The 27,483-nt window shown below is 43.2% G+C and overlaps 1 protein-coding gene across 3 annotated transcripts; it reads left to right on the top strand.

Annotated features, from left to right (window-relative positions):
- Positions 1–343: 343 nt before the first annotated feature.
- Positions 344–24,770, top strand: PRMT9 (protein arginine methyltransferase 9). Of its 3 annotated transcripts, none has more exons than XM_018554255.1 (12): positions 344–561; positions 5,771–5,919; positions 7,813–8,049; positions 8,679–8,846; positions 11,182–11,284; positions 11,431–11,531; positions 14,317–14,503; positions 16,110–16,293; positions 17,911–18,577; positions 20,128–20,281; positions 24,257–24,385; positions 24,538–24,770. In XM_018554255.1, the coding sequence occupies exons 1-12, from the start codon at positions 361–363 to the stop codon at positions 24,760–24,762; spliced, it is 2,505 nt and encodes an 834-aa protein (XP_018409757.1). In that variant the 5' UTR covers positions 344–360; the 3' UTR covers positions 24,763–24,770. The 3 variants fall into 3 exon arrangements, with proteins under 3 accessions (XP_018409757.1, XP_018409755.1, XP_018409754.1); XM_018554253.1 differs by lacking the exon at positions 344–561 and adding an exon at positions 1,742–1,942; XM_018554252.1 differs by lacking the exon at positions 344–561 and adding an exon at positions 3,468–3,668.
- Positions 24,771–27,483: the final 2,713 nt, after the last annotated feature.

The following is a 27,483-nucleotide window of genomic DNA, read 5'->3' on the forward strand; positions in this document are numbered from 1 at the left end:
TCACATATCCTAAAATAGGACACACATTCCTAAAATGCAGGACAGTGGGCGGAGCCATGCAAATCGTTCCTTTTACATTCCAACAGTAGTATTGTATGCAGTGGGCCATGCTAGAGGCTCTGTCATGACATTTCAACTTTCCATAACAGAAAAGTCAGCTCTGTCCCTTTAATAGGCAGCCCTTTTTTTCTTACCCATTTCTTTCAACCCTGCCTTATGTGGACCGATGATCCAATCAGTGAGCAGGACGTCATATTTCGGCGCCCGCCGTGCCGTCTGCGTTCCACAGATGAAACGCATACTTGAGAGCACGGTGTTACTGGGTGCTGGTCGCGGCTGCTGTCATCTGTAGACACCACCATGGCAGAAGCGAGGGCAGCGGCTGGTAGAAAGTCCCATAAGGGGCGCAGTGCGGCGGGGCAGGCTGCCAGCAGGAGGGAGCTGATCTCCCGGTCTGTACACAGTGCTGAGCAGTGTCTGAGGGATCACGACTATGGGACAGCCTATGCACATTACTTACTAGTGCTCAGCCTGGCTCCTGAGCTAAAACAAGACTTCAAGGTATCTGCTAGTATGGATTATTGGATGATGCCCCCCATTTGTCAAAGCTTTCCTCTCTGTGTGTGTTAATAGAATCAAAAGTATTCCCATCAATATTTTCTAGTTTGACAGAGATTGTTGGAGTTGCGTGTGGCATGTCTGTGTTTCATATGGTGACAGGCAGTGGTGTCTTTTGGTTTGGGGCTGCCCTAGGCAAGACAAAACTCGGCGCCTCCCCCCCCCCCTTTACTAAATTCAACCTACACCTGCACAATCCTTTTCGGGCCAGCGTTCACTGAAAGAGCACTGGCCGAAAGGATCTGAGTGCCGGCGCGGACTCAGCTACACGGTCTGCATCCATCAGAGATGCAGACCGTGTAGCTGCTCCCACAAGTCAGGTATGCGGTCTGTGACCACGTACCTGACTGCTGAGCTGGCTGCGGGCCACAAAGTACCGGCTCGCGGGCTGCAATTGGCCCGCGGGCTGGTGCACTGCCGCCCTCTTGGAATCTGCCACCCGAGGCAAACGCCTTGTTTGCCTCGCGGCAGATACGCCCCTGGTGATAGGTCCAGGTACGTTTTTGTATCTTAGTGCAATATCACATCCTTCTAACACAACAAAAGAGAAAACACAGCTCAATTCCAACAAATAAAACTCCCCTTGCAGTGGGTCTACTCCTGCACTGCAAGGGTTAAATGTTGGTTTAAGGTACCTGGGAAAAGGACTAAAGCTGCCCACACACCTTTACAATTTATCTGCAGATTTTCTGTGGTCAGATGGAAAAAGTGAAACAGATTGGCCCAGGTGGAAATTACTCCATCCACACAGTTAATTGTAGATGGAGGAATCTGTTGCACCTTTTCCATCTGACCACAGAAAATCTGCAGATAATTGTAAGGTGTGTGGGCAGCTTTACTTGGACTCCCGCAGGGTCCAAAACTGGCACCTGCAGCCTCTTCCCCCACCTAACCCCTGGCTGATATAACACATACAATGCAGGGTCCATAGTTTTATAATAAAGGTGAGCACCGACTTGTGTGAGAGAGCGGATCAGGTAAGTAAAAATGCTTCACAGATACCCTAGACATAAACAACCATTTAATCCTTGCTGTGCGAGGGAAGCCCCACTGCAAGGGGAGTTATTTTTTTCTGGCGTTAGGCTTTAATCTGACATTTATTAGGCTTTAATCTGACACCACCATGGCAGAAGCGAGGGCAGCGGCTGGTAGAAAGTCCCATAAGGGGCGCAGTGCGGCGGGGCAGGCTGCCAGCAGGAGGGAGCTGATCTCCCGGTCTGTACACAGTGCTGAGCAGTGTCTGAGGGATCACGACTATGGGACAGCCTATGCACATTACTTACTAGTGCTCAGCCTGGCTCCTGAGCTAAAACAAGACTTCAAGGTATCTGCTAGTATGGATTATTGGATGATGCCCCCCATTTGTCAAAGCTTTCCTCTCTGTGTGTGTTAATAGAATCAAAAGTATTCCCATCAATATTTTCTAGTTTGACAGAGATTGTTGGAGTTGCGTGTGGCATGTCTGTGTTTCATATGGTGACAGGCAGTGGTGTATTTTGGTTTGGGGCTGCCCTAGGCAAGACAAAACTCCGCGGCCCCCCCCTACTAAATTTACCCTACCCGGCTGTGGTCTCAGGCGGTCTCTGCAGAGTCTGTTGTGGGCGCTGCAGGCTGCAAAGCCCCCCTGAGACCCGGCAAAGCCCCCCCACAGATCCTGCAGGATTCCAGGAAGGCTCTGCAGGATCTGTGGTGGGCTTTGCAGGCTGCAGAGCACACTATGGATCATGCAATGCCCCTCTGAGACCCGATAAAGCCCCCCCCCCACAGATCTTGCAGAGACACTGCAGGATCTCCGGGGTTGTGCAGGATCTGTGGTGGGCTCAGCAGGCTGCAGAGCCCCCTAAGGATCCTGCAGAGCCAACCAAAAGGTATTGCACAGCACACCTAAGACTCTTTGGTGGGCTGTGCAGAATCTATCCCAGATAGCAAGGATAACTTGCCACAAACTTGTGGCAGGTTAAATTGTAATTCTTGTTAACTTGCTGCACACATTCCTGGCAAGTTGTAGACTTGCAGAACACTTGCAGCACATGTTCTAGTTGACACTTTTTGAATTTGTAGCAAATTTGCTTGGCAAGTCTACAGCAAGAGTCCTGCAGGTCTTAGCAAGAGTTCTGCAAGCTCGCTGGTCTGGAGACTTGCAATGCAGACTTGCTGTAATTGTGCAACAAAAGTGTGAAGCTTGGCAAGTCTGCAATAGTTTAGCAAGTCATTTTCAAACTTGCAGCTCAATGGCTTGCTATCTGGGATGCTGGGCTCTGACAGCACAGTCCTCTTACCTTGCACGGCCTGACCTCTTTGGAACACGTCCTCCTCGTCCTCGGCGCCCAACACGGCCTCCTCGTCCTCGGCGCCCAACACGGCCTCCTCGTCCTCGGCGCCCAACACGGCCTCCTTGTCATCTTCACTGCCCGACTGGAGCTCCGGCGACACCTCCCACCTCCTCCGTCTGTGTCTCTGCCCCCCGCCTCCTCCATCTTCGCCCCCATGGAGGAATCTGTTGCACCTTTTCCATCTGACCACAGAAAATCTGCAGATAATTGTAAGGTGTGTGGGCAGCTTTACTTGGACTCCCGCAGGGTCCAAAACTGGCACCTGCAGCCTCTTCCCCCACCTAACCCCTGGCTGATATAACACATACAATGCAGGGTCCATAGTTTTATAATAAAGGTGAGCACCGACTTGTGTGAGAGAGCGGATCAGGTAAGTAAAAATGCTTCACAGATACCCTAGACATAAACAACCATTTAATCCTTGCTGTGCGAGGGAAGCCCCACTGCAAGGGGAGTTATTTTTTTCTGGCGTTAGGCTTTAATCTGACATTTATTAGGCTTTAATCTGACACCACCATGGCAGAAGCGAGGGCAGCGGCTGGTAGAAAGTCCCATAAGGGGCGCAGTGCGGCGGGGCAGGCTGCCAGCAGGAGGGAGCTGATCTCCCTGTCTGTACACAGTGCTGAGCAGTGTCTGAGGGATCACGACTATGGGACAGCCTATGCACATTACCTACTAGTGCTCAGCCTGGCTCCTGAGCTAAAACAAGACTTCAAGGTATCTGCTAGTATGGATCATTGGATGATGCCCCCCATTTGTCAAAGCTTTCCTCTCTGTGTGTGTTAATAGAATCAAAAGTATTCCCATCAATATTTTCTAGTTTGACAGAGATTGTTGGAGTTGCGTGTGGCATGTCTGTGTTTCATATGGTGACAGGCAGTGGTGTATTTTGGTTTGGGGCTGCCCTAGGCAAGACAAAACTCCGCGGCCCCCCCCTACTAAATTTACCCTACCCGGCTGTGGTCTCAGGCGGTCTCTGCAGAGTCTGTTGTGGGCGCTGCAGGCTGCAAAGCCCCCCTGAGACCCGGCAAAGCCCCCCCACAGATCCTGCAGGATTCCAGGAAGGCTCTGCAGGATCTGTGGTGGGCTTTGCAGGCTGCAGAGCACACTATGGATCATGCAATGCCCCTCTGAGACCCGATAAAGCCCCCCCCCCACAGATCTTGCAGAGACACTGCAGGATCTCCGGGGTTGTGCAGGATCTGTGGTGGGCTCAGCAGGCTGCAGAGCCCCCTAAGGATCCTGCAGAGCCAACCAAAAGGTATTGCACAGCACACCTAAGACTCTTTGGTGGGCTGTGCAGAATCTATCCCAGATAGCAAGGATAACTTGCCACAAACTTGTGGCAGGTTAAATTGTAATTCTTGTTAACTTGCTGCACACATTCCTGGCAAGTTGTAGACTTGCAGAACACTTGCAGCACATGTTCTAGTTGACAATTTTTGAATTTGTAGCAAATTTGCTTGGCAAGTCTACAGCAAGAGTCCTGCAGGTCTTAGCAAGAGTTCTGCAAGCTCGCTGGTCTGGAGACTTGCAATGCAGACTTGCTGTAATTGTGCAGCAAAATTGTGAAGCTTGGCAAGTCTGTAATAGTTTAGCAAGTCATTTTCAAACTTGCAGCTCAATGGCTTGCTATCTGGGATGCTGGGCTCTGACAGCACAGTCCTCTTACCTTGCACGGCCTGACCTCTTTGGAACACGGCCTCCTCGTCCTCGGCGCCCAACACGGCCTCCTCGTCCTCGGCGCCCAACACGGCCTCCTCGTCCTCGAAGCCCCACTGCAAGGGGAGTTATTTTTTTCTGGCGTTAGGCTTTAATCTGACATTTATTAACAGATGTAAAGCACTGTGTATCATATGATGGTGTAAAGCGTGGACCATACCTGCATGTGTATGGTAATGGTAAACTTATAGTCCACGTTGTGTGACAAGGTGACAACACAGGAGCACAACTGGGAGACAGGGACAGAGTGTTATAAAAGGAAGTGCCTGAACAAAATAACTTCATGTCAGGATCATCAGGTGTTATTTTTGTTTTATCATCTTTTATTTATGTATTTTTTTGTATCATCCATATAATTGACACGATCACCAGGTATTATTATAGGGCCCATTTACTTCTTTGTGGTGTCTTATGTTAATTGCTAACGTGCGTTGAGGCAGCCCATGGAAATAATGGGTTGCCAACACACCCTTACATGCAAAAAAAAAAGCACATGACCCTTTCTTTGTAATGCAGATGCATTGCTGTAGTGTGTTTGGGGTACCAGTCAATATAGCACAGTTAATACAGTGATGTTTGATGCGTTACCATATCAGTCAAGCAAAACAAATGGCAAACGCACTCATCAATTTGTTACCAAATTTTGCTGTTGATGCGCTACCATAACACAGCAGTGTAAATGGGTCTGATTGAAATCTGCAAGTTAAAACATTTTGGAAATGACTTGTTAAAGTTTGTATCCGGTTTTATGATTATGGTTACATGAAGTTTAAACAGTTGCAAATTATTTGTACAGTAACAAGGTACAGTAACACAATAACAGGTAGTAAAGAAACCCTCTTAACATGATTTAACAACCCTAGTTTAGACATTATATTCCAGGAATAGTACAGTAAGTAGGCTCACAGCACGGCCTCTAATTAATCCCACATAGTCAATTAGTATCTGCATGATACAACACATAAAACATGGAAATCTATTTCTCCACCATTCCCAGAAAGAGGACAAAACAACAGCATAAGTGAATGAAATGGATATTAGGAACCAAAAATGTAAACAGCAGGGTATGTCTCACTTTTTTTTTTTCTTTATCACAGGAAACCTTTCAATATGCTCTATTTAAATGGGCTGAAGAGCTGTATGCTTTAAATAGAAATCAAGATTTATTTAACTGTTACGAGCAAGCATTTGAGCTTTATCCAAACGATGACGTTATCTGTAACAGCATGGGTGAGCAACTCTTCAGGTGAGGAGTACTTCCACTTCGCTTCTCAGAAATGTTTGGAAATTACACGTCATACATACCAATAATTAATGTTCTTTCTTAATGCTAACAATAATAGCTTTGTGTTTCATTGTAGTTTAGATGTTCCGTCCAAAGAAAGTACATTTTTACACTGTATCCTTTACTAAGGGAGTAACCATTTTAAAAAAAAATTCTTAGGCCCCATTCACATTTGTGAAATGCATGCAAAATTCAGGATAAGTTAATACATTAACCTTCAATTTGTAGAGCAGAGATCCCAGGGAAGAGAGCAGTGTCTTAGAGTAAAGCATCACTTACACCAACCCTCCCTATATCCCTAACACTCACACTAACCCTACCTATAACTCTAGTCCTAACCCTTATACTCACACTAACCATCCCTGTAACTCTATTCCTAACCCTAACACTCATACTAATCATCCATGCAACTCTAGTCCTAACCCTAACACTCACATTAACCATCCCTGTAACTCTAGTCTTAACCCTCCCTGTAACCCTGACACTTACACTAACCCTAGCTGTAATGCTAGTCCTAACCATCCCTGTAACTCTATTCCTAACCCACACATTAACGATCCATGCAACTCTAGTCCTAACCCTAACACTCATACTAATCATCCATGCAACTCTAGTCCTAACACTCACATTAATCATCCCTGTAACTCTAGTCCTAACCCTCCCTGTAACCCTGACACTTACACTAACCCTAGCTGTAATGCTAGTCCTAACACTATTGATCCCTGTAATCCTAGTCCTAACCCTAACACTTACTCTGACCTTCCCTGTAACCCTAGTCCTAACCCCCGCACTCACTCTGACCCTCCCTGTAACCCTAGTCCTAACACTCCCATTATTAATTCCTGTAACTCTAGTCCTAACCCTCACCCTAAACATTCCTGTAACCCTGACAATCACATCAACCCTTCCTGTTACCCTAGTCCTAACACTCACACTAACCTTCTCTGTAACCCTAACACTCACTCGCTCTAACCATCCATGTGACTTTAGTCCTAACCCTCACTGTAATTGCATACTCACCCCTTTTATGCTGGAATCCGAGGTTCCAGAGCCTACAGTTTCAAGAAATGCAGAAATAAGGACAGTACCATCGCCTATAATAGAACAGATCTAATTCTGCATTTTGTGTGCTGTTTTACATGCATTCAACTGCACCAAAAATGTGTATGTGAAGAAGGCGCCTTAGTCGGGATGGCAAAATGCTTCTTGTATTGAGGCAGTTTGTCATTTCTTGCATCTTGAAAAGAATACAATTATAGCACCGTAGCAGAAATGTAAACTTACTATATCAATTTTGGTAATGGTCATTTAAAGTAACATTAAAGTCAAAAATGTTGTTTCAAGCGATGCGGGCGGGAGGCTGACTTCTTGCACTGTTTTTGGTCATGCCCTATTATCAGAGCCTTTTGGTTGGAGGTCATAGAAACTGGCCTCGGCTTCCCCAATATTTGCAATCCTGCGTTCTGCCTCCTAGGTCTATTTGGGGAGCTGCCATTGGCCTCAAAAACTCAGACACTCCTCCGCCTCCTTTTATTCTATGCCAGAAAGACCATCCTCCTGGTCTGGGGTAGCCCGACGGCTCCCTCCCTGGGCGAATGGAAAAGACTAGTTGAACAGGGTAAGTTTAAACCGCCGTTAAAGGGTTTTTTTGTTTTTTTTTAAAAACTGTTTGCCTATATCTACTGCTTGCTAGCCATAGATATAGACAAAAAAAATGGAGGGTTTAGAACCCCTTTAATCAACCTTTTTATCATGTGCCTGCAGAAGTCATAGATATGATCCATTGGTTAGTAATGTTGTACGTAATTTTGTTTCTTTGTTCTCAGTATAGTAATGGCATTATTTTGGAAACAGGCTAGGTTTTCGAGATGAAGCAGCTGGTTATTTCTACAAAGCCTTGAAGCTTAATCCAGACAGTGCTGAGGCCAAAGAAAATTTCTATCGCGTAGCAAACTGGTTGGTGGAACGTTGGCATTTCATTATGCTAAATGACAAGAAGAGGAACCTGATGTATCAGAGAGCTATTGAGAAGGCTGTACAGGCTGGCTGCAGAACTGTGCTGGATATTGGCACTGGTACCGGAATCCTAAGGTTTCTCCAAAATATATTGATATTTTATTGACTTGTGTCTAAAGAGGTTTGTGTGAAAATGGAGGATGTCTCTGTGTAGTACCATTCCATCCCCTCTGTCTCCATTTTGCTGGGACAGGAAGAGATTCTGGTTTGGAACTTCAAAGCAAATGTTCATAACAATTTTTTATATATATATATATATATTACAGAAGTGCTCATGCTCACAGAATGGGTTATTGTTGTTCTGCTATTTCACCATAAGCAGCAGAGGAGGATGGATTTATATCACAAGGCAGTGTTTAGACTTCATTGCTTTCTCACAGAATTGCTGTCATCACCAGTTGGAAGCCCGTGCTTTTTAAGTCCCATCCTCTTAACTATAACCTCTGCTGGCAATAACAAGCACGTAGGCTATTATCATTCCACTTCAGTATTAATTATCATTATGTGACAAACTTCTTTAGAGAGTCCAGTCAGAGACCATTCAAATAGTGATCCATTTAAAAGGATTGTCTTACTTATTGTATGCCTTTTGTTTGGTTTCCAGCTGGACACTTGCAGGAATTTTTAGGGGCTCTACAAATCCAGACATCTGAGTGTAAGATTTGTGTGTTTGCCTAATGCATCCTTGTCTTTTTCTGTTTCAGCATGTTTGCAAAAAGAGTGGGTGCCTCTCATGTTTACGCCTGCGAGCTGTCCAGAACAATGTATGACCTGGCCTGTGAGGTGGTGGCAGCCAATGAAATGCAAGGAGGGATCAAGCTCCTGCACATGAAGTCTCATGATATACAAGTCCCTGAACACATTCCTGAAAAGTATGTGACAAATACTATACTGACTGTATGCTGCCAGAGAAAGCAGCACATTTTCTGCGATAAGAACCATCTGTGTCGCCACAGAGCACCCAATCAGATTCAGACTTTAATTCTTTTGCTGTCGTTTTAAAAGCAGGTACCTGATTGGCAATACAGACAGTTCTTAATTCAAACACATTGACGAATTCAAGAACTCCAGGCAAAATTTTTATGTGTGTGAGTATACATTTTTCATTTTAGTCCCTAGACGAAAATAAGCAGTTAACCCTTGCAGTGCAGGGGTAACCCCACTGCAAGGGGTAATAACACTTTTGCCTGGAGTTCTGCTTTTACATTTTTACCTGGTGTACATTTTTTTTTTTCAAGCTTTGGAAGCGGAGAAACAATATTGATTATTAAATGTACAGATTTGAAATTGGCTTATTGTATAAAGCTTAAACCCTAAATGAGGTTGTCACTGCTGGTGTCGCAGAGATTTCCGTTGACTTTTTGTTCTAGTGACCACACCAGTTTCCTAGTTTGAGTGACCCTGGCTTTAATAAGGGTCTTCAAGGAGCAGTGATGATATGTGCATTAGTGATACGTACATTAACTGAAAGCAACGAATCAATTGTGTTTGTTCTAAAGTCAGCTCAGTGAAAGGTTAACTCTATATGTTATGCTTTTCAATTTAATAATCACATTATTAAATGTTTTTTTATGAAAGGCCACAAATAACTGTAAGGTAAACTAGCACATGTGGTACCAAGTGCCATGCAACATTAATCACCTAAACCTTCAGGGTTAGCCTAAAACACAGAAATCTATGTACAAAGTGCAGTAATGCTATACATCTTTTATTGTTCTAACCTTGCCTTGAATTGTAGAAATATGAAACTTGGTTCCTGAAAACTGTATGTGCGCAATGTTCTTTGGCCCACTGTTTAATCAATATTGCATGTCATCTGAACAGTGTGAAACTCTCAATGCTTAGCAGAAACCGGTAATGAAACCATAGGCTGTGTTACTGCCTGGCTGCCATGCTGATCCTCTGACTTTAAGTGATATTAAAGTCAAAAGGTTTTTAAGTTATTTTAAATGCAGGTGAAATCACTTACAATGAATGCCGCTCCTTGATGTTTAAAAGTTTTTTTTTTATTTGCTACGGAATCAGCGGGTCCACTGACCACTGGCCCTGATTTTAGGGTGGCTCCTTTCCCTAGCAGGGTTCCATGGAGCGTGGTGCGACTCAATTCACTGCATAGCACCGCGGCCTTAGAACTGGATTGAATGTCACTTTGTGACATTTCAGTCACAGTGAAGTCCTAACAACAACAACAACAACAACAACAAAAGGGTTACAGTGTGATATGCTGTTTCCAGCACATTGGCACCGCAGCCTTCTTATTGCACCCCTGTGGCTGTGTTCTACAGCTGCTGCTGGTGTGTATGGGTCCCAAAACATTTGTACAAACAAGACCGCATAAAAAGAGTTCTCATAATTATATTCCCTATGGATGAACTGTTGCCACAGATTCACATTGCATTCAGCAATTCTGGTTGCTTTGTATCCAAAGAGTATATCTGAGATTAAAGGGTTTCTAAAGCCTCTGTTTTGTTTGCATATATCTACTGCTAGCAAGCTGTAGATATATGCAAAACGTTTTCAAAAAATAAATTAAAAAACGCTTTAACGGGGGTTTAAACGTACCCTTTCTTCGCCACGCGCTCCTGTCAGAAAATCTGAAACTGTTTGGGCGGCCGCAAAGCATCTTGACAGGAAGTACCAACAAGGACAGAGGAGTCAGCGCTGGATCGGAGAGCCGCCGCAGCGCTGGAAGTAGGCACTTCTGATCCAGCGGTGTCTGCATGCGGGTGCACGCGTCCATAGACTTACCTTGCGTCTCTGCTCGTCTCCCGGCCAATAATCCGAACTGCTTTGCGCCCGCCCCAAGATGCTTTGCGGCTGCACAAACAGTTCCGGATTCTCTGCGCGGGAGTGCGCAGCGATAACGAGGTAAGTTTAAACCGCTGTTAAAGCGTTTTTTTTTTTTTACTTTTTGCCTATAACTACTGCTTAATAGCAGTAGATATAGGCAAACAATCGGAGGCTTTAGAACCCCTTTAACATTGGGGGGAGGGAATTTTTTTTTTACTTTAATGTCCCTTTAAAGTAAAAAGATCACTTCTGCATTTCAATGAGTCCAAGTCTTATAGCGATACTGTATGAGCGTCACTGTGATTAAGAGATGGATGAAATGTGTTTGTTGTTTGTAGAGTTTCTGTTTTCTTTGTTTTTATGGATGCATGAGAACTACTGTGCTTGTGCTGTTATTTACACTTTGGTCTTCTTCAGGATTTCACTTGTTGTCACAGAAACTGTTGATGCTGGTTTGTTTGGGGAAGGAATTCTGGAGTCTCTAATTCATGCCTGGAAAAACTTACTTTTAGAACCAAAGGTTAGCAAATTTTAATATTTCTTCCCCAAAGGGCTTCCAATGGAGGTGTTAGATGGGTGTTACTACTCTACCAACTTAATTCTTAGAAACATCTTTGTATACATTGATCCAATACAAGTTTTTTTTTTTTTTTTTGGTCCTCTCAGAACAAAGACTTTCACAGTGAGAGATATGGGCAAGTCATTCCAGCGGGGGCTGTTGTATTAGGAATGGCTCTGGAATGCCCAGAGATTCGAAAACATCACAGGTGGGTAAAATGTTTGTATTCACTTTTTATTATGCTTTAAAAAACAATAAATGCATCAAATGAAAATTTGTACAAGTGATAAGACTGAATGTAGCATTGTCACCTTCACCGATCGTGGATGTTATACTAGAAACCTAGATATGGGCTTGTTACTATATCTATTATAAAGTGTGAATTCTAAATGCACAGAGGTATAACAGGTCTGAAAAATACATTGGGAGGAATTAATCAAAACTAGAGCACACTGAATCTGGAGCAATTATTAGCAACCAACCAGCTTCTCTTTAAATTTTGTTCCGTTCAGCTTTGAAAATGAAAGATAGAAGAGCTCAATTAAGCAACTGCTCCAGATTTTTTCTGCTCCAATTTTGATAAAATCTCCTCTTTAAAAAAGAAAAATGGCCCACAAGTGATGTAAATGCTTGAAATGTAAATCATTAAAGTGTCCTAAATGTTTGCCTGGAGTTCAGTACAATTGGCCAAGTGTATGTAGATGAAATATATAACAGCTGTTTTCCCTGCCAGTAGATTTATCGTTCTATTCATCCAGTCCTGAGATTTACAGTTATGCCACAAAGCATAGCCGGCCTCAAAACCTGACTTTTCCCTACTGCAAATAATACAAATAGATTGTGTCCCTCCACCAGCTTGTGACTGGACAGTAAGAGATAAAGAAGTAGACTAATGAGCTCATCTCTCTGCCACTCTTTTCACTAATCAGTATGTTTCTGCTGTACATGCAATAGGTTGATACCAATTAAAATGCAGGTACTTGCACTAGGTGCTTTCAAATACCTGAATACAAGTAATGTTTTTTGTTTTTTTATCAACACCTGTATGAATCTGTTATCTGCCTTCAGTTCAGCTGATGGAGAAGAAATAGGAGTAATGTAGTAGCTTGGCAGAAGGCACTGTATGATGCTTGCCTATGCCTTGTGTGCTTAAGTCCTGAGAAAAAATTCAAGTAGTGAAGCAAAGGTAAAGGTAGCACCCAAAAACATTTCAAGTTCTCTTTAAAGATGGGGACACTTTTAACCTGCTACATAACATCACGTCTTTGGGGTATCAGGCAAAAAACAACCTTTTATGCATCAGGAAATATTGCACCTTGTTAACGACCAATGGTGTCAGGGTGGCATCAGACAGGCAGATATTTGGCAACAATCACTCTAGGTGTGAATGAGTGTTTAGGGATTTCTGTGGCAGTAACCTACACATTTCTGCATCAGGAATCCCAAATATGATATATAACAGAAGGGGCCGTTGTCACCCATTTAAGTTAATGATTGGGTGACAACATCCCCATTTGAAAGCGGCCCTGCACAATCGATGCATACAGGGAAAGTGATTTATTTCTAACCGCATGCAGTCGTATCACATATGATTACATGCAGAGTGCCGGCAGACCAGCGCTTTCGATTTCGGCCGTTGACACTCGATCAGTAACTAACTTAAACGGGTGACAACGGCCGCTTCGAAAAGGCATATTTGGGATTCCTGCTACAGGAATCTGTAAATGCACATTCACACTACAGTGACATTTTTTTTCACTACAGTCAAAAAATTAGCTTTATTCTCGACAGTGTTTGGCCAGTGCGACAAGTGGGTACTTGGGTGGGTGGTGATGGCAACAGATAGCACTGTGCAATATTAAAATGAAGAAGCAAGGAGTCATCAGTGATCCTGCTATGTATGTTCCTTTTGTTTTTGCTTTTTATTTATGAAAGAAGTATCAAGTAAGTTAAGAATAGCCAACGTTTTGGGGCCTCACAGGGTCCCTTCCTCTAGTCGACATAGTGAGGAAAGAGCAGCGCCAGAGTGCTGCCTCTGCCGACAGGCTGGAACAAGGGCAATAATATAACTTCATTTCTTTGCCTGAACTGCAAGATTTTGGGACACATTTCAACTCTTCCAACTCATTGGATTGCAGAGCAAACATAATAGGCACATCAGTTATCTTCAACGGAGAAAAGAAAATGGCCTGGTCAAGTACTTGCCATCATTACAGCCTAACGCAGACCAGTTGTTTTAAGTAATCTAAACACCACCTCTGAAGGATAGTGAGGCGGAAAAAAGGTTATACTTCAACCAGTCTCAATAATTAGCCTATTGGCTTACTTTATTAGTATATAGAAAAAGATTATGTAGTATAAAAGAGTACAAACACAGCACCATTGTGACAGCAACTCACTAATAAAATTGCCAACGTTGTCAAACATATCACTCACTAAAAAGACACACATAGGAACAACACCCCTTTTAAATTATTTCATTGAATGCCATCACTTGTAGTAATATTCAGCTCCACTGCTAATAATCATCCCGTTGGTATGGGTGCATAGAACAGCAATGTATGAATAGCCGGGGGATTATTTGACCAGAAACAGGACTGACTTTCTCCTTGTAAAAGTCCCTAAGTGATTCCTTGCCAGAATCAGCTTTTTTCTCTCATTGCATAGTAAGCACTTATTGTATCCAGTTTCAAATAGAAACAAAGTTTCGTAGGCAAAGAGACTGCGAGATCGTGACTTGCAAGGGCCGGCTTTTTTTCTCTCATTGCATAGTAGACACTTTGGTGTATCAGATTTCAAAAAGATACAAGGTTTCGTGGCAGAGAGACATCAAAGGATTGAACAGTTAGAGTAGCTTATAAGCAGAGCCGAGTGTCAACATAGATACTGTTTTAAGTAATATGCCTGATATAAAGAACAGGTATACAGGAAAGTATTTATAACTTCCTGCGGAATAATAGGAATCCTGTATTTTTGTTTTTAATACCTCCTAGAGTGTTTGTGAAGGAAGTTGCTGGAGTGAAACTTGGAGTGCAATTTTCTAGTCCTGTACACAGCGGTCCTAAAAACGATGATGTAGCAGAACCATATTCTACCGAAAAAATGAGCAGAGTGCCTGGAGGATACAAAGCACTGAGTCAACCCTTCCAGGCACTAACCGTGGACTTCAACAGCCTGCAGGTAATAGCCACTGATAACTGTTGTATTTTCTTCTTAAAGAGATGTGGGACTGAGGGTTGAAGATATTTGCCAGTTTCCTGTCTATGTTTAGATTTATGCTAGAGAAAGTGTGCCAGTTTATTGAATGGCATGAATATGAAAGTGTGTATGGGTACAGCAGAAGTGAGTGGGGAAATGTGTGTCGATGCAGTAGGGCACGGGGGGAAAGTGCACATCGGAGGAATGGTAGTGAGTTGGGAAGTGCACGTCAGTATAGTGGCAGCGAGTGAAGTGGTGCGCATGGGCATAGTGGCAGCAAGTTCAGGAAACGTGGCTCAGTGCATTGGCGGCAAGTGGGGAAGTGCGTTTGGGTGTCATAGCGGTGGGTGTGCATAGTGTGAGTTTGCACAGTGGCAGCGAGTGGGAGTAGTAATGCAGTGTGCATCAAGTGCAGTGGCTGTGAGTGGGCATAGGGTGCAGCGGGGAAGTGCATGTGGGGAGTAGGCGTTTTGTGCATCTATGCAGTTGTGCAGAGTGGGTGTAGTGCAGTGGCTAGAGGTTGGTGCACTGGTGGCATGTGGTAAGAATTCATTAGAGTCTGAGTAGTGTAAGGGTAGCTAGGGGGGATGGGAAAGAATATATGAGAGCAAGAGCTGTGTGCATGGATCATGGCAGGGTGGGTTGTGCAAGGGAGCCTCGCCTGTGGGAGAGGCGGAGGGAGGTAGTTGGTTGTATGCAGAAAAGTCAGCAGTGGTAAGTAGGGAATTCAGAGGAGTAAAGCTGTGTGCAGGGTAGCCATGTACTTGGTGCAGCAGTGTGCTGGGATAGGGGTTGTTGGGAAGTGCAGAGGAGTAGCGCAGTGTGTGGGGTTACCAAAAGCTGAGGGGGTGAAGGAGCTGAGTGTGTGCAGAATAGCCAGGCACACCACTCACAGCTAGTACACAGGGGAGCTCAGCAGCAAGAATAAGGCATGCCGGCACTGCCAGTGACTTTTCAGTACACCTAAGAGCTGATGAAGGTGCTGGAGATCTAGCGATAGAGTAGCCAAGACAGTGTGTGAGAGAGTGGGGGGATGTGTGCAGAGTTAGGACATGATCAGCACGCATACATGGTTGCATAGTTTTCCCCCAAGGAATCTCCACAGCATCCACCATTGCCACAGACTCGGCACCACCATCTTAGTGAAGTCCTATTATCACAGTTGAATGAATTTTTGTAGGTTAAGTTTCTATGTATTGTCCTTCCAAATAGTTTCTCTCTCCAATTACAGTATTCACACATATGCAGGAATATATTGGAGCTACAATCTGTATGTGAGGCTGGAACTAAGGAGGACATCATAAGCATAATTTTACTTCCTGGATTCTTCTTTTCCTAAGTTAAAAAAAAATGTGGTGGCAGTTGCCAGAATCCATCTACATGTAATTGGCTGTATTATTTAGTGCCAGGAGATTACTGCAGCTGTTTAAATGTAATGTGTACACAAAAGTAGATTTGAAATGCCCAAACTTCGGAATGTCCAGAGTTTGGGTTTCTGTGTACCTTTAATTACATGCAAGACTCTGCTAGTCTGTAGTTCTAGACCAGTTCTCTCATGTACTGATTCATTTTGATGGTTTGCTGCCAGGATTTGGAAAGCATTGCTTCTGGAAAGACCTGCCGGATCTCAGTTCAGATCCATGAACAAGGGCAGCTTGATTGTTTTATAACCTGGTTTGTCTTGCATTTGGATGAAGAACACAGTCTGTCAACTGAACCCAGTGAGGAAACTTGCTGGGAACAAGCAGTCTTCCCTATCCAGAACCTCCCTGGTAAGTGTATTTGTTTTGTAGCTATATATTGCACAGTGAGTTATACAGATGGCTAAACCTGCCAAATGTTGTTTTTTTATGTGGATGTAGTAGGGAATGGTTAGAAGTAGGGATGTCCCGATGCCACTTTTTCATGCCCAAGTACAAGTACATCCCCTCATGTGCTTGCTGATACCAAACGGCGAGGTAAGTAAGTAGAAGAAAAAAAAGAAGGTAAGTAAGAAGAAAAAAAAAAAACATAGCGCAAGCTTCGGCGCTAGGCTTCGGGGCATTTTGACAAGTACAAGTACTTGTCAAAGTGCCCTGTATCGGGCCCGATTCCGATGCTAGCATCGGTATCGGGACATCCCTAGTTGGAAGCTCTGTTATTAAGAAGAAATCCCACTCTCTGCAATTATCAGTGGAATGGGTGTCGCTGTGTGGATTTCAAGGGCTGCAACCAACTAATCAATTAATTGATAATGAGAATAGTTGCCAACTATTCTCATTATCGATCAGTTGGTTGGATCCTTTTGCTCTCTCCATGCTGGGAGGAGAGCATAGCAAGCAGTGGGCGGGTGCAATAGCCAGCCTGCTATTGCCTATTGCAATTTGAAATGGCCAATAGCAGGCTGATTATTGCACCAGCCCACTACCTGCTATATTTACATTAAGCTGTCGTCTGCAGAATCTTGCCACTGGCAGCCGTCATTTCCTGGCTGAAGCTATTCAAGCGCCATGTGTTTACAATACAATTATTAAATTAAAAAATGATAAAAGGTGGGAAAAAAGTCCTTTTCGGATTTGGCCTTACATATTCTGCTGCATGAGGTGCGTTGCACTGCCATTCATTTCGATGGTACCCCAAACACGTCTCCTACCCGCAGTGTGATCGCCTGCCCTGGAACGCACGGTACTGCAATGCCATGTGTTGCAGTGGAGTGTGAATGTAAAAAACTGTGCATGCAGTTCTATTCTGAAGTTAACTTTGTTTGTAACACTGCAATTGTGTATTTTATTTTACATTAAAGACGGTATTTATTTCATTATCAGAGTATTAGAAAAATTAATCCGCCAACTAATCGAGTATGAAAATAGGCATTAGTTACAGCCCTAGCGAGTTCCACTCTACCCCTGCACTGGTGAGAACCATAACACTTTCTCACTTTGTGTTACCAGGACAAATAATGAGGGTAGATCTCCCTTTTGGGGAAACGGGCATGAATAGAATGAAGAAGAGCGGCTGACCTTTCCCCGTTACAACTAAAATTAGAAAAATGTTTGTCTGGAGTTCTACTTTAAATTGTATTATTGATACAACATTGTCTGCTTTTTATTGCTGTCTGTTGTACTTGTTTTCCCTCTCTTCATGTCTGCTAAAACATTGTCCCCTGAACAGAAAGTAAGGGGAAATCCCTCCTACAGAGCCCTGGATGTCAGTTAAACCTGATGGGGGTTCTGACCTCTCTCCATGCTATCCAGAACCAAAAAAGTTTGGGGGATAAAGATATACTTTGGGATTTACTGCTGCAGCTCGTGATCATTTTTGCAGAATAATTGTTCATTATTAAACAAAATGAATGTTAAGATCAGTATATAACATTCCTTCTGTTACTTTCTCTGTCCTTTTTTTAATAGCTGATGGATACCTTGTGAAGCCTGGGGATATAGTTGTAGTTGATGTTTCCTGCCCTGACTGCTATTTAAGATTAGACCTAGTCTCTGTTTCTAGAGGTGGCAAATTGGATCATACTACTTCTTGTAGTAACATGGTGTCTGGAAATGAGTTGTGCGATGCCTTGGCCAGTCTTCACACTAGCCACCAGCAAGACATTGTGCAGGGGCCATGCATCCTGGATCCTAATGAGATTGCCATGCTAAACAACACTGCATACCACGAAAGCTTTAAGGTGGCTATCAATAAGGTTATATCTTCCCTGGCACCAGGAGACAATTGGGCCAGCAATGGTGTATTATCCTCTGAAGAACATTACTCAGATGCTCTCTATGTCCTGGATGTATCTGAAGGGTTTTCCATTTTACCCTTAATTGCCGCGCAACTAGGAAAAGTAAAATCTTACAGCTCAGTGGAAGAGGAACAGCATTGTGCTACACTGCAGAAACTGACAGAGAGAAATGGAATGTCTAAAGAAAGTCTGGAGTTCTGGCTAAACCAGCTGGATACAGATGATGATGTCCTAAAGAGGCCAAAGTCTGACAAGTTATGGAGCATCATTATTCTAGATTTGGTTGAACCTTGTGGCCTGATCAGACAAGAGGTGATGGAAAAAGCTGCAATAGCTAGGTAATGGAACTTCTGCTTTTTTGGGGGTTCTTTAGTTTAATGGTGTTGAATTAAGATCAACTATGATGTTTGTAGATCTATGTTTTACCTTGCAGTTTATTTAGATGTGATTTGGATGATGTTGAGCTGCAATAGAAACATGTGCAATATAGTATTTCATATAGAAGTGATCTTAGTTGTTTTTCTCGATAATGATCTTCTATAGATATTAATGATCTACCAACGTTAGTAAGACCAGCTGACATTCATGATGTCTGTTACTAAAGGAAGGCATTTTCTTTTCTTTTTGCACTCATTGTTTTTTTTCTGGAAATGAGGCAAGTGCCATAATATGTGTAGTCTTTCTGACCACTTCATGAACGTGCATGTTCATTAGGGCTGCAACAACTAATCGACATAATCGATTATTGAAAAAGTTGTCAACTTTTTCAATAATCGATTAATCGGCTTCCGATCAGTTGGCCCTGTTCACGGCTCCACACACGCTGCACACCGCACCTCCTCCCCACCTCACTTGCCGCTGCATCTTTTTTACTTCCATCGCTCCAAGCTTGCTCTTGTGATGGACTACAATCTCAATACAAACTAGTAGTCCATCACTGGAGCCATTTTTTAAAATGTATTTTATTGTTTATCCGATTAACCGATTAATCGAACTTAATAATCGGCTAACTAATCGATTTTGAAAATAATCGTTAGCTGCAGCTCTAATGTTCATGTATCCGTCATTTCAGAAAAGATCAATCAGTGGCTGGATTAGGCCTTCATATCTGATTTCCCAACTGTTATCTAGCAGATCTGATGATGGGCATCAGCTTTGAGAATAACTGATATGTAGTACTTTATCCATAAGTTTATTTCACACTAAACTCAACGATTCATTTAGTGAAGGCCATACTATGTCCTGGTCAGAATGTGGATGATCATGGTCAGATTGTACTTATTCGGGTAAATGTAAAAGTAAGGCTCTGGAAAACATACTTTTTGTTTCGCAGATATGACAGTGTTGCGTAAGGAACAAATTGCCCAAGTTCAGCAGCTCTCTACAAAGCAGGGACCTTCCCAAAGAAAAGGGTCACCCGGCTTGAAGAATCTAAATGTAGTAGAACCAGAGTCAGGACCTTGTTTACTCAATCAGAACCAGGCAGCCTAATCCAATCATTTACTGATATTTTCAATCTCTCTTGTTCTGAATAAGTAACCCAGGATTAGAGTTTAAGATTTATAAGACTGTTGTTCAAGCCCTGATGAAGGGGGGTCGTTTGGCCCCTGAAACGTGTTGAGTATTTTCTTTTGAATTTGTGATATCCAGAGATAAATGAAACCCAGTTCTGGATTTTTGATAGTGTCTGGCGTGCCTTCTGGTATAACATGAGTAGTGAGCAGTTACAAGATGAACATTTGTGTTATATAGCACAGGACCAGCACTGATTGTACTTAACTGTGGATATTGCCCTGGTATAGTGTAGGTGCATGCTTTGGCTTTATTTTAAAAGTATGTTGCTACTCCCACACTGTATTATGGTGTTTTGTGTTTTTTGTTGTTGTAGGTGCTTACTTCAGTCCGGAGGAAAGATATTCCCCCATGCTGTGGCAATATATGGTATGTTAATAGAATCTCCCACCTTACTACAGGAGTGTGCTGTCCAAGGCACAGAGCCTACACTCGGATTGCATATAGCACCATTCATTAATCATTTCAAGGTTGGTTAGTTCATTTCTTACTACATTTATTTTTCATACCTATAAAACTTGAAATGTGCGGGGGGTTTTTCTATTAATCTCATGCTGGTTAAAGTGAAATACAGATGTTTGCCATATTGTTACACCGTTTCCTAGCATGGGCAGATCTTCTTCACTTACAGGCTGCTTCTTGGTGGGGCTATAGTTTCCTCATCATTGCCTAAAACTTCACTTTAAATGGTAAAATGCATAATAGCCAAAAAAGGCTCTTTGTCCTAATAATGGCTTTAACCGCTCGCTGCTGATACACCTGCTGAACGCGGCTAGAGCCTGCATACCAGCTCTGTGGTGACAGACGCGCTCTCCCTCCGCAACCATGTGGGTGAGGCGGGTGGAGGAGATTAGGCTGATGGAGGATTTGACCTCCAGTTTAAGGGAATCGCAGTCCAGGTATGTGGCCACCTGGGGAGCATGGATCCACTTCAGGGGCTCGTCAGCTTTCTCTACAGTGTGCCAGGAAGAAGCCGGAGACTGAGGCACTACCCATTTACACTTTCCCACTGTGTGTGGGTGCGGGGGAGGGGGCGGCTTGGGACCACCGGGGGGTGAGACATCCGTCCACGCTTTCTTTCCCAATCTTTGTGCGTTTCCTTCCGCTTTCTCTTTGTGAGTCCTTGTATGTAAATGTCTTGTCTGTCGTGTATGTGCTGTTTGAGGAGGGACTGGCACGGGCTAGCCCTCCACGTATTGGGGCTGTACCCGGCCGCTCGCCTCGACGCTATGTTCCCTTCCTGTCCCTGTTTTTGTTTAAGTGTGTTTATTTGTCATCTATTTTCTCCATAAAATGCCTTAAGGGCGGGGACATGTACGGTTACTTGACCTGATCTTACAGCTTTGTTAACATGTTTTAAAAATGTTCTTCATTGTCTATGATTCGATATTGTGTGAGACCTTGTGGCCTCCGCTTGTCCTCCTTTTCTATGTACCCCACCCTTTTTGTTCATAAATAAAGAATTTAAAAAAATAAATAAATAATGGCTTTAACATTTATGCCGGTGGCTTGTATTTTGTAAGTATAGGAAACCTGTAAGCCCCTGTTGGTGACTTCCTTCTTCGTTAGTTGCCTGGCTGTCTTATACTTTAATACTCACAGATCTGGAACAAGTATGCAGCAAGTGAGGTCATATCTCCTGATTTACATACTCGTGTGTCACTGACTCCGAAAGTAGCGAAATCGGAGCATTACAACGACAGAGGGGTGACTAACGTTTTCATAAGAGGTCGGCAGCGGCAGTCCATGTATATCTCAGAAATTATACTCGTTATCCCCATAAAGTGCAATCCACCCAAAAATGATATTGCAAATATACACCAGTCCACCCCACTCTCGTTTGTACTCTTGGGATCTTGAAGTGCCTCTGCTGATCATATTGGAACTAACACTTTAATCTGAGTTCTTAAGGCCTGGTTCACACCTGGGCGTTTTACAGCGCATTCCTACACGCTGTAAAACGCTCAACATGTGAAAACCAATGAGTGCCTATGGGCATGGTTCCCACCTGGGCGTTTTACAGCGCGTAGGAACGCGCTGCAAAACGCCCTACGCCCAAAGAAGTACAGGAGCTTCTTTGGGGCGTTTTTGCCGCGCGTTGCCATTGGTATTCCTGAGTGTGGATCAGGGTTAACAAAGCGGTAACCCGAGCCACACTTGGGAATACAGCGTACAGGTCTTTACCTTGTCCGCGATCCCCGCTGTGTCTTCTGGCGGCTTCCGGGTTCCGTCCCTTGCGAGCGGCCGCGTCGCAGGGGGGCAGAGCCGGTGGGAAGTTTTAAAAGTGAAAATTTAAAATAGAGAAAATAAGGGGAAAAAAATCATACCGCCAGTGAAACACGCGTTTCACTGAATGGAAAAACGCGCTGAAAAACGAGCTGAAAAAACCCGCTCAGGTGTGAACCCAGCCTTATAAATCATTATAGCCAAATTCAACATTATTTTAACTATTACTGCTATCTCCTGTCTCATGATTCTGTGCTTTTGAAGCCTTCCTCTCATTCTTGAGGCTAGGGTCACACCTAGGCCATTGAGTCGATGAGCTGTTTTCGCACGTGGTTTTTTTGCACGATTTTGCTTTGAAAACCGCACGTTTTTCAATGTATAGTGATGTCTATAGGACCAGAACCACGCGACAACCACATGAAAATAGCTGCTGCACCTTTTTGCGATTTCGGCCGCGCGACACAACGTAGAGGTGTGCACAGGCTGCATTGACTTCAATGGGAATCTGTGTTTTGCGCAATAAATCGCCTAGGTGTGAACTTAGCCTCATTGTGTGGGTTCAAAGCTACAGACCTAGACTGGTGTTTCTGGTCATCTCAATGAACACATAGGCTTGCATTTTCTAATGCTCATATTCATGGCCATTGTTACCTGAAGATACTAGCAACTATAAGGAATTGGCTAGGAGGAAGAAAAATGGAAACAATTAAAGGAAGGTTGTGTCTTGTAAGCAAGTTGAATACAAAATCTTTGGGGTATACCGTTAAAGCGACACTAAACTAAGGAGTTAAATCTTAAAAATGCATTCAAGTACCTCAACTGTTACCAATACTGGACCTTATATGTGTATCACTCAGCTGCAGATCCTCAAATCATCTCTGAATTGGTGCTGACACTGTCCTTCCTTCTGGAGGGTGGCTACTTTTGTTCTCCATGGTCCCTGTGTGTGTTGTACAGTAGCCACCGCTCCAAGCTCACTCCTGTGATGGACTACAACCTCACATTTAGTTTAGTAATTTGTATTGAAGTTATAGCCTATCACAGGGGGAATGAGCTTGGAGCTGTGGCTACTTTACAACCATGGGGAAGAAAAGTAGCCACCCTCCAGAAGGGAGGACAGTGTCGGCACCAATTCAGAAATTAAAATAAAAAAACTGCTGCCCGATACACAAATAAGGTCCAGTATTGTTAATGGTTAAGGTACTTGAATGCAATTTGAAGATTTAACTCCTCTGAGTTTAGTGTCACTTCAAGACAGACCGCTGTGACATAAGCAAAGCATGCACCCACATTACATACAGGTGAAACTCGAATAATTAGAATATCATGCAAAAGTAACTGCAGTAAGTGCTGCAAAAGGGGCCCAAGCCAAGTACTGAGTACATATGCATGCTTGTACTTTTCAGAGGTCCGATATTGTTCTATGTACAATCCTTGTTTTATTGATTGCATGTAATATTCTCATTTTCTGAGGTTGTGGATTTGGGGTTCTTGGGGTTTTCATGAGCTGTAAGCCATAATCATCACAATTATGACAAATCACGGCTTGAATTATCTTGCTTTGCATGTAATGAGTCTATCTCATATATTAGTTTCACCTTTTAAGTTGCATTAGTGAAATAAATGAACTTTGTACGATATTCTAATTATTCGAGTTTCACCTGTATATACAGGAAATGTTAACACTAAGCTCCAGGCAGATATAAATAAAGCATCAATTTAGGAATAAAATAAGTTCATTTGTATAATAAACTAGCACCTCAATTGCCTAAATCTGTCTTGAGATGATTTTCCTGTAATACTCTACACTGCCAAACTTAGTATGTCAGAGGTCTATTGCTTTGCCTATTGCTGTCAGTCTGAACATTGAACATGCTTACAGAGATTGGGGCGCACACGAATGACCTCATCAGTGTGCTGCTGCTTCTTCACAGTCCACTTAGAGGCAGGGTTGTGTCCTGGACTGGGCTGTATTGCTTACCTGCAGAGAGGTTGTCCTGTCTGGCATGGGTTCTAGATCTACAGGGCTGGCTGAACAGAATTCCAAATCCTTTGGCAGCTAAGACCAGTGAAATATATACATTTCAGCTATGCATTTTGTCATTTGCCCAGAGTTCAATTTTACAATGGACAAGATGCTATATGTATGGATTAGCACAGATGTATTTCAGTGTACCTCTGCAGTCTATATTTAGATATATTCCTATGATCTATTGCAGGTTCCAGTCCAAGTGTTCCTGAATCTCTCTACACTGCCTTGTGTGTCTCTAAGTGATCCACTAGAACTGCTCAGGCTGGATCTTATGGACCCATGTTTAAACAGCTTCAGCTTTGCTCATGATCTAAAGGTGTTGTATTATCTAGAGCTTGCTGGCATTCTTTTATGGCTTTCAGGAATCTTCACTAACATTTTAGCACTCAAGTATTATAACTAACAAAGAAAACGGTGCTTGAGAGCTTATGCACAATATCAACTCGGTATATGTTTGTCTCCCTGTAGGTCCAAATCTGTAAATCAGGACAAGTGACAGCCATTCCCTTTTGGTATCATATCCACCTTGATGAAGACATTACCTTGGACACCTCCCAGGAGACATCACATTGGAAACAAGCTGCATTTGTCCTGGATAGCCCCTTCCATGTGGTACAAGGGGAAGAGATCCTGCTTGGAGTACATTTGCAGAACAGTAACATCAGCATGACTTTAAAACGGCCTCAGCAGTAACAATTTATAGCTGCGTTTGTAGTATTGCTGAGAATTTTACTTGTTACTGTATATATGTTCACTTCAAAACTGTATTGGCAAAAGATATGTTTGTTAGCATATTGCTAATTGTATATTTTAAACGCCGGAAGCTAAAAGAGTAAAATATTATAAGACCACTTTGTCTCTCTATTTTTGTGATAAAGATTGCTGTCTGTTTTCCGAATTACTGTGCCTGCATGACATGGGTGCATGGGAACTGGAAATGTTGTATCTTGGAGGAATGGTCATTTGTTATTAGATGATATGGGCTATTCAATTTCATTTTTGCACGTTTGCCTAAGGATGAATGTGCACAAGTGTATGTCCTGTGCCAACACTCAAGGTCTGTACCGAGCCTGCTGTGTATTACCCCGAGTATTGTCCTGGGAACCTTGTGTGGCCATCATTAGAGTAGCTTTCCTTTTTAGACAAGAGTGCTCCAGGAAGAGCCACATGTAATGTCTGGGTGTGTGCCAGTCCATAGAAGTGAACCTAAAATCTCAAAGAATTCCTAAACCCCAAAACGGAAGCAATATATTTCAGCTTACCAGTCCTTAGATGTGATGGCTGCATTAGTTTACTATTAAAAGCTCCCTTCCTTTATTTTTACCTGGTGATCTGGCTAGTCACACATGGCAATGATCACTTACTATACTTTATCTTTTGAGAAGTAGTGTTGTCACACTAGGCTGCTTTCCTGATTTGGACTACAAACACCTCTCCTCCCCATCTCCATTACTTATTTTTTGTAGTTCAGAGAAGATAGCTTGGAAAGCTGATGACATGATTTGACATTTGAGTTCAGTATTGTTGTCAATAAGGAATCGGTCAGTGAAGTATAGATCTATGAGTATCCTACAACACATTTAAAAAGCAGACCACACATGCAATGTCCAGTCTTGGAGTTCCATAAAACAGCATGAAATGTATGATAATAAAAGGTCTGGTTGATGTAAAGAACCTGTGTGCTAATCTTAGAAATGTATTTATCTATAGTATGTAATTATATACCAACATAGGGCAGCCACGTGTATGCAGCTCTGCTTTGTACTTTGCAGTGCTACATAATGGTTGTTATCTCAACAGATAAGCAGGAAGAGTAAGGCTGGGTTCACACCTGGGCATACGGAATATGCGCGTTTTTACCGCGATTTGCGTTAAAAGAAACACGTGTTTCCGAGGGCTATCCGGCTGTATCCTAATGGATACGCGCAGCAAATACGCCCCAAAGAAGCTCCTGTACTTCTTTGTGCGTAAGGCGTTTTACAGGGCGTTCCTACTCGCTGTAAAACGCCCAGGTGGGAACCATGCCCATAGGCAATTATTGGTTTTCACGTGTTGAGCGTTTTACAGCGCGCAGGAACGCGCTGTAAAACGCCCAGGTGTGAACCAGGTCTAAAGCTAGCCATACATGGATCAAATTTTTTTCCTGCTGAATCACTGACCTTTTAATCCGTGGGTGACCCTACTGGCATCACCTGCCTTCTTTTGTCAAAGGAGCCTGGTCAATTCTCATCCAAACAGTGACTGCAGACAGTCAACTCCAGTCACTGTTTGGGTATTCTGACTGCTCTGGGCATCGGCTGTCAAATACAATAGCCGGCAGGAAAGATTCCACCATCCACACTTTTTACCATGGGTAGGGAAATCAGACCTGTATGTATATAGCCAGCTTAAGTAGTAAGAGAGAGGAGGAGAGAGGCTTGTAAAAAGTATGTGCTCACTGATGACACAATACTTTCTTTTAAGTTTAAAAATCGTGCTTAAAATATATCATAATAAATAACATTCAAAAGTTGAATTAAATAATATCAATAAGTAAACTCTTCTAATGCTTGACCAAAGCCTTCCAAGCAGCAGATGCTCAGATAATGGAACTTTGAATACTTACTCTTCCGTCATTTTCCTCTCCTGGTGCCTATACATGGCAGCATATGTTAGAGCAGGAGTGCCCGTTAGGTCAATCTCGATCTACCAGTCGATCGCAAAGCAAACACTGGTAGATCGCGATCGGCTCACTGACCAGAGCTCCCACCCGCTGTGCTAGTGCGGCTAAATGTGTCAGACGCTGCAAACAGAAGGGGCGGGACACCTCTCCCCATCTGCAGCGTCGGCCACACGAGCACTGCGGGAGGACAGGACAGCGCACATGAGAGGAGACCTGGGAAGCTGCTGCAGTGCAGTGCAGGTAAAGAGAGAAGAGACAGCAGAGAGAGAGCGAGGAGAGACAGCAGAGAGCATGAGAGAGGCAGTAGTCCCAGTAATGCTTTTAATGTGCTTGTTTTTTTTGTTGCTAGATCTCATCATTTGAAAAGTAAACCTCCAGAGAAAAAATTGTGGGCACCCCTGTGTTAGAGCATAGGTATGCTGCCATGTAAGTGCCAGTGAAGACAGATAGCCATATCAAAGAGTAACTTGGCTTCCGAACTGCAGGTTGGAGGCGTCATCTACACATCCTAGAGCAGAGGTTCTGACACTGACTCCAGATTTGTGGGATTCCAATTTGGAGTACGTGAAAAAGGATCCACTGGGCTGATCCAGTGCTAAACCTCCTTGTGGCGAGACTTGTGTACAGTGACAAAGAAAACTATTATGGAGCAAAACGTTTTTGCATTGGATCAATGAAAATGTTAGAAAATGCTTCTTGAAGATAATATGTTGCATCTGCAGGAATATTTTAAGGTGATGTTATGTAGCTAT

The sequence above is a fragment of the Nanorana parkeri genome, unplaced genomic scaffold (assembly GCF_000935625.1).
Source record: "Nanorana parkeri isolate BGI_ZX_2015 unplaced genomic scaffold, ASM93562v1 scaffold150, whole genome shotgun sequence".
In the NCBI taxonomy this organism is placed as follows: Eukaryota; Metazoa; Chordata; class Amphibia; order Anura; family Dicroglossidae; genus Nanorana; species Nanorana parkeri.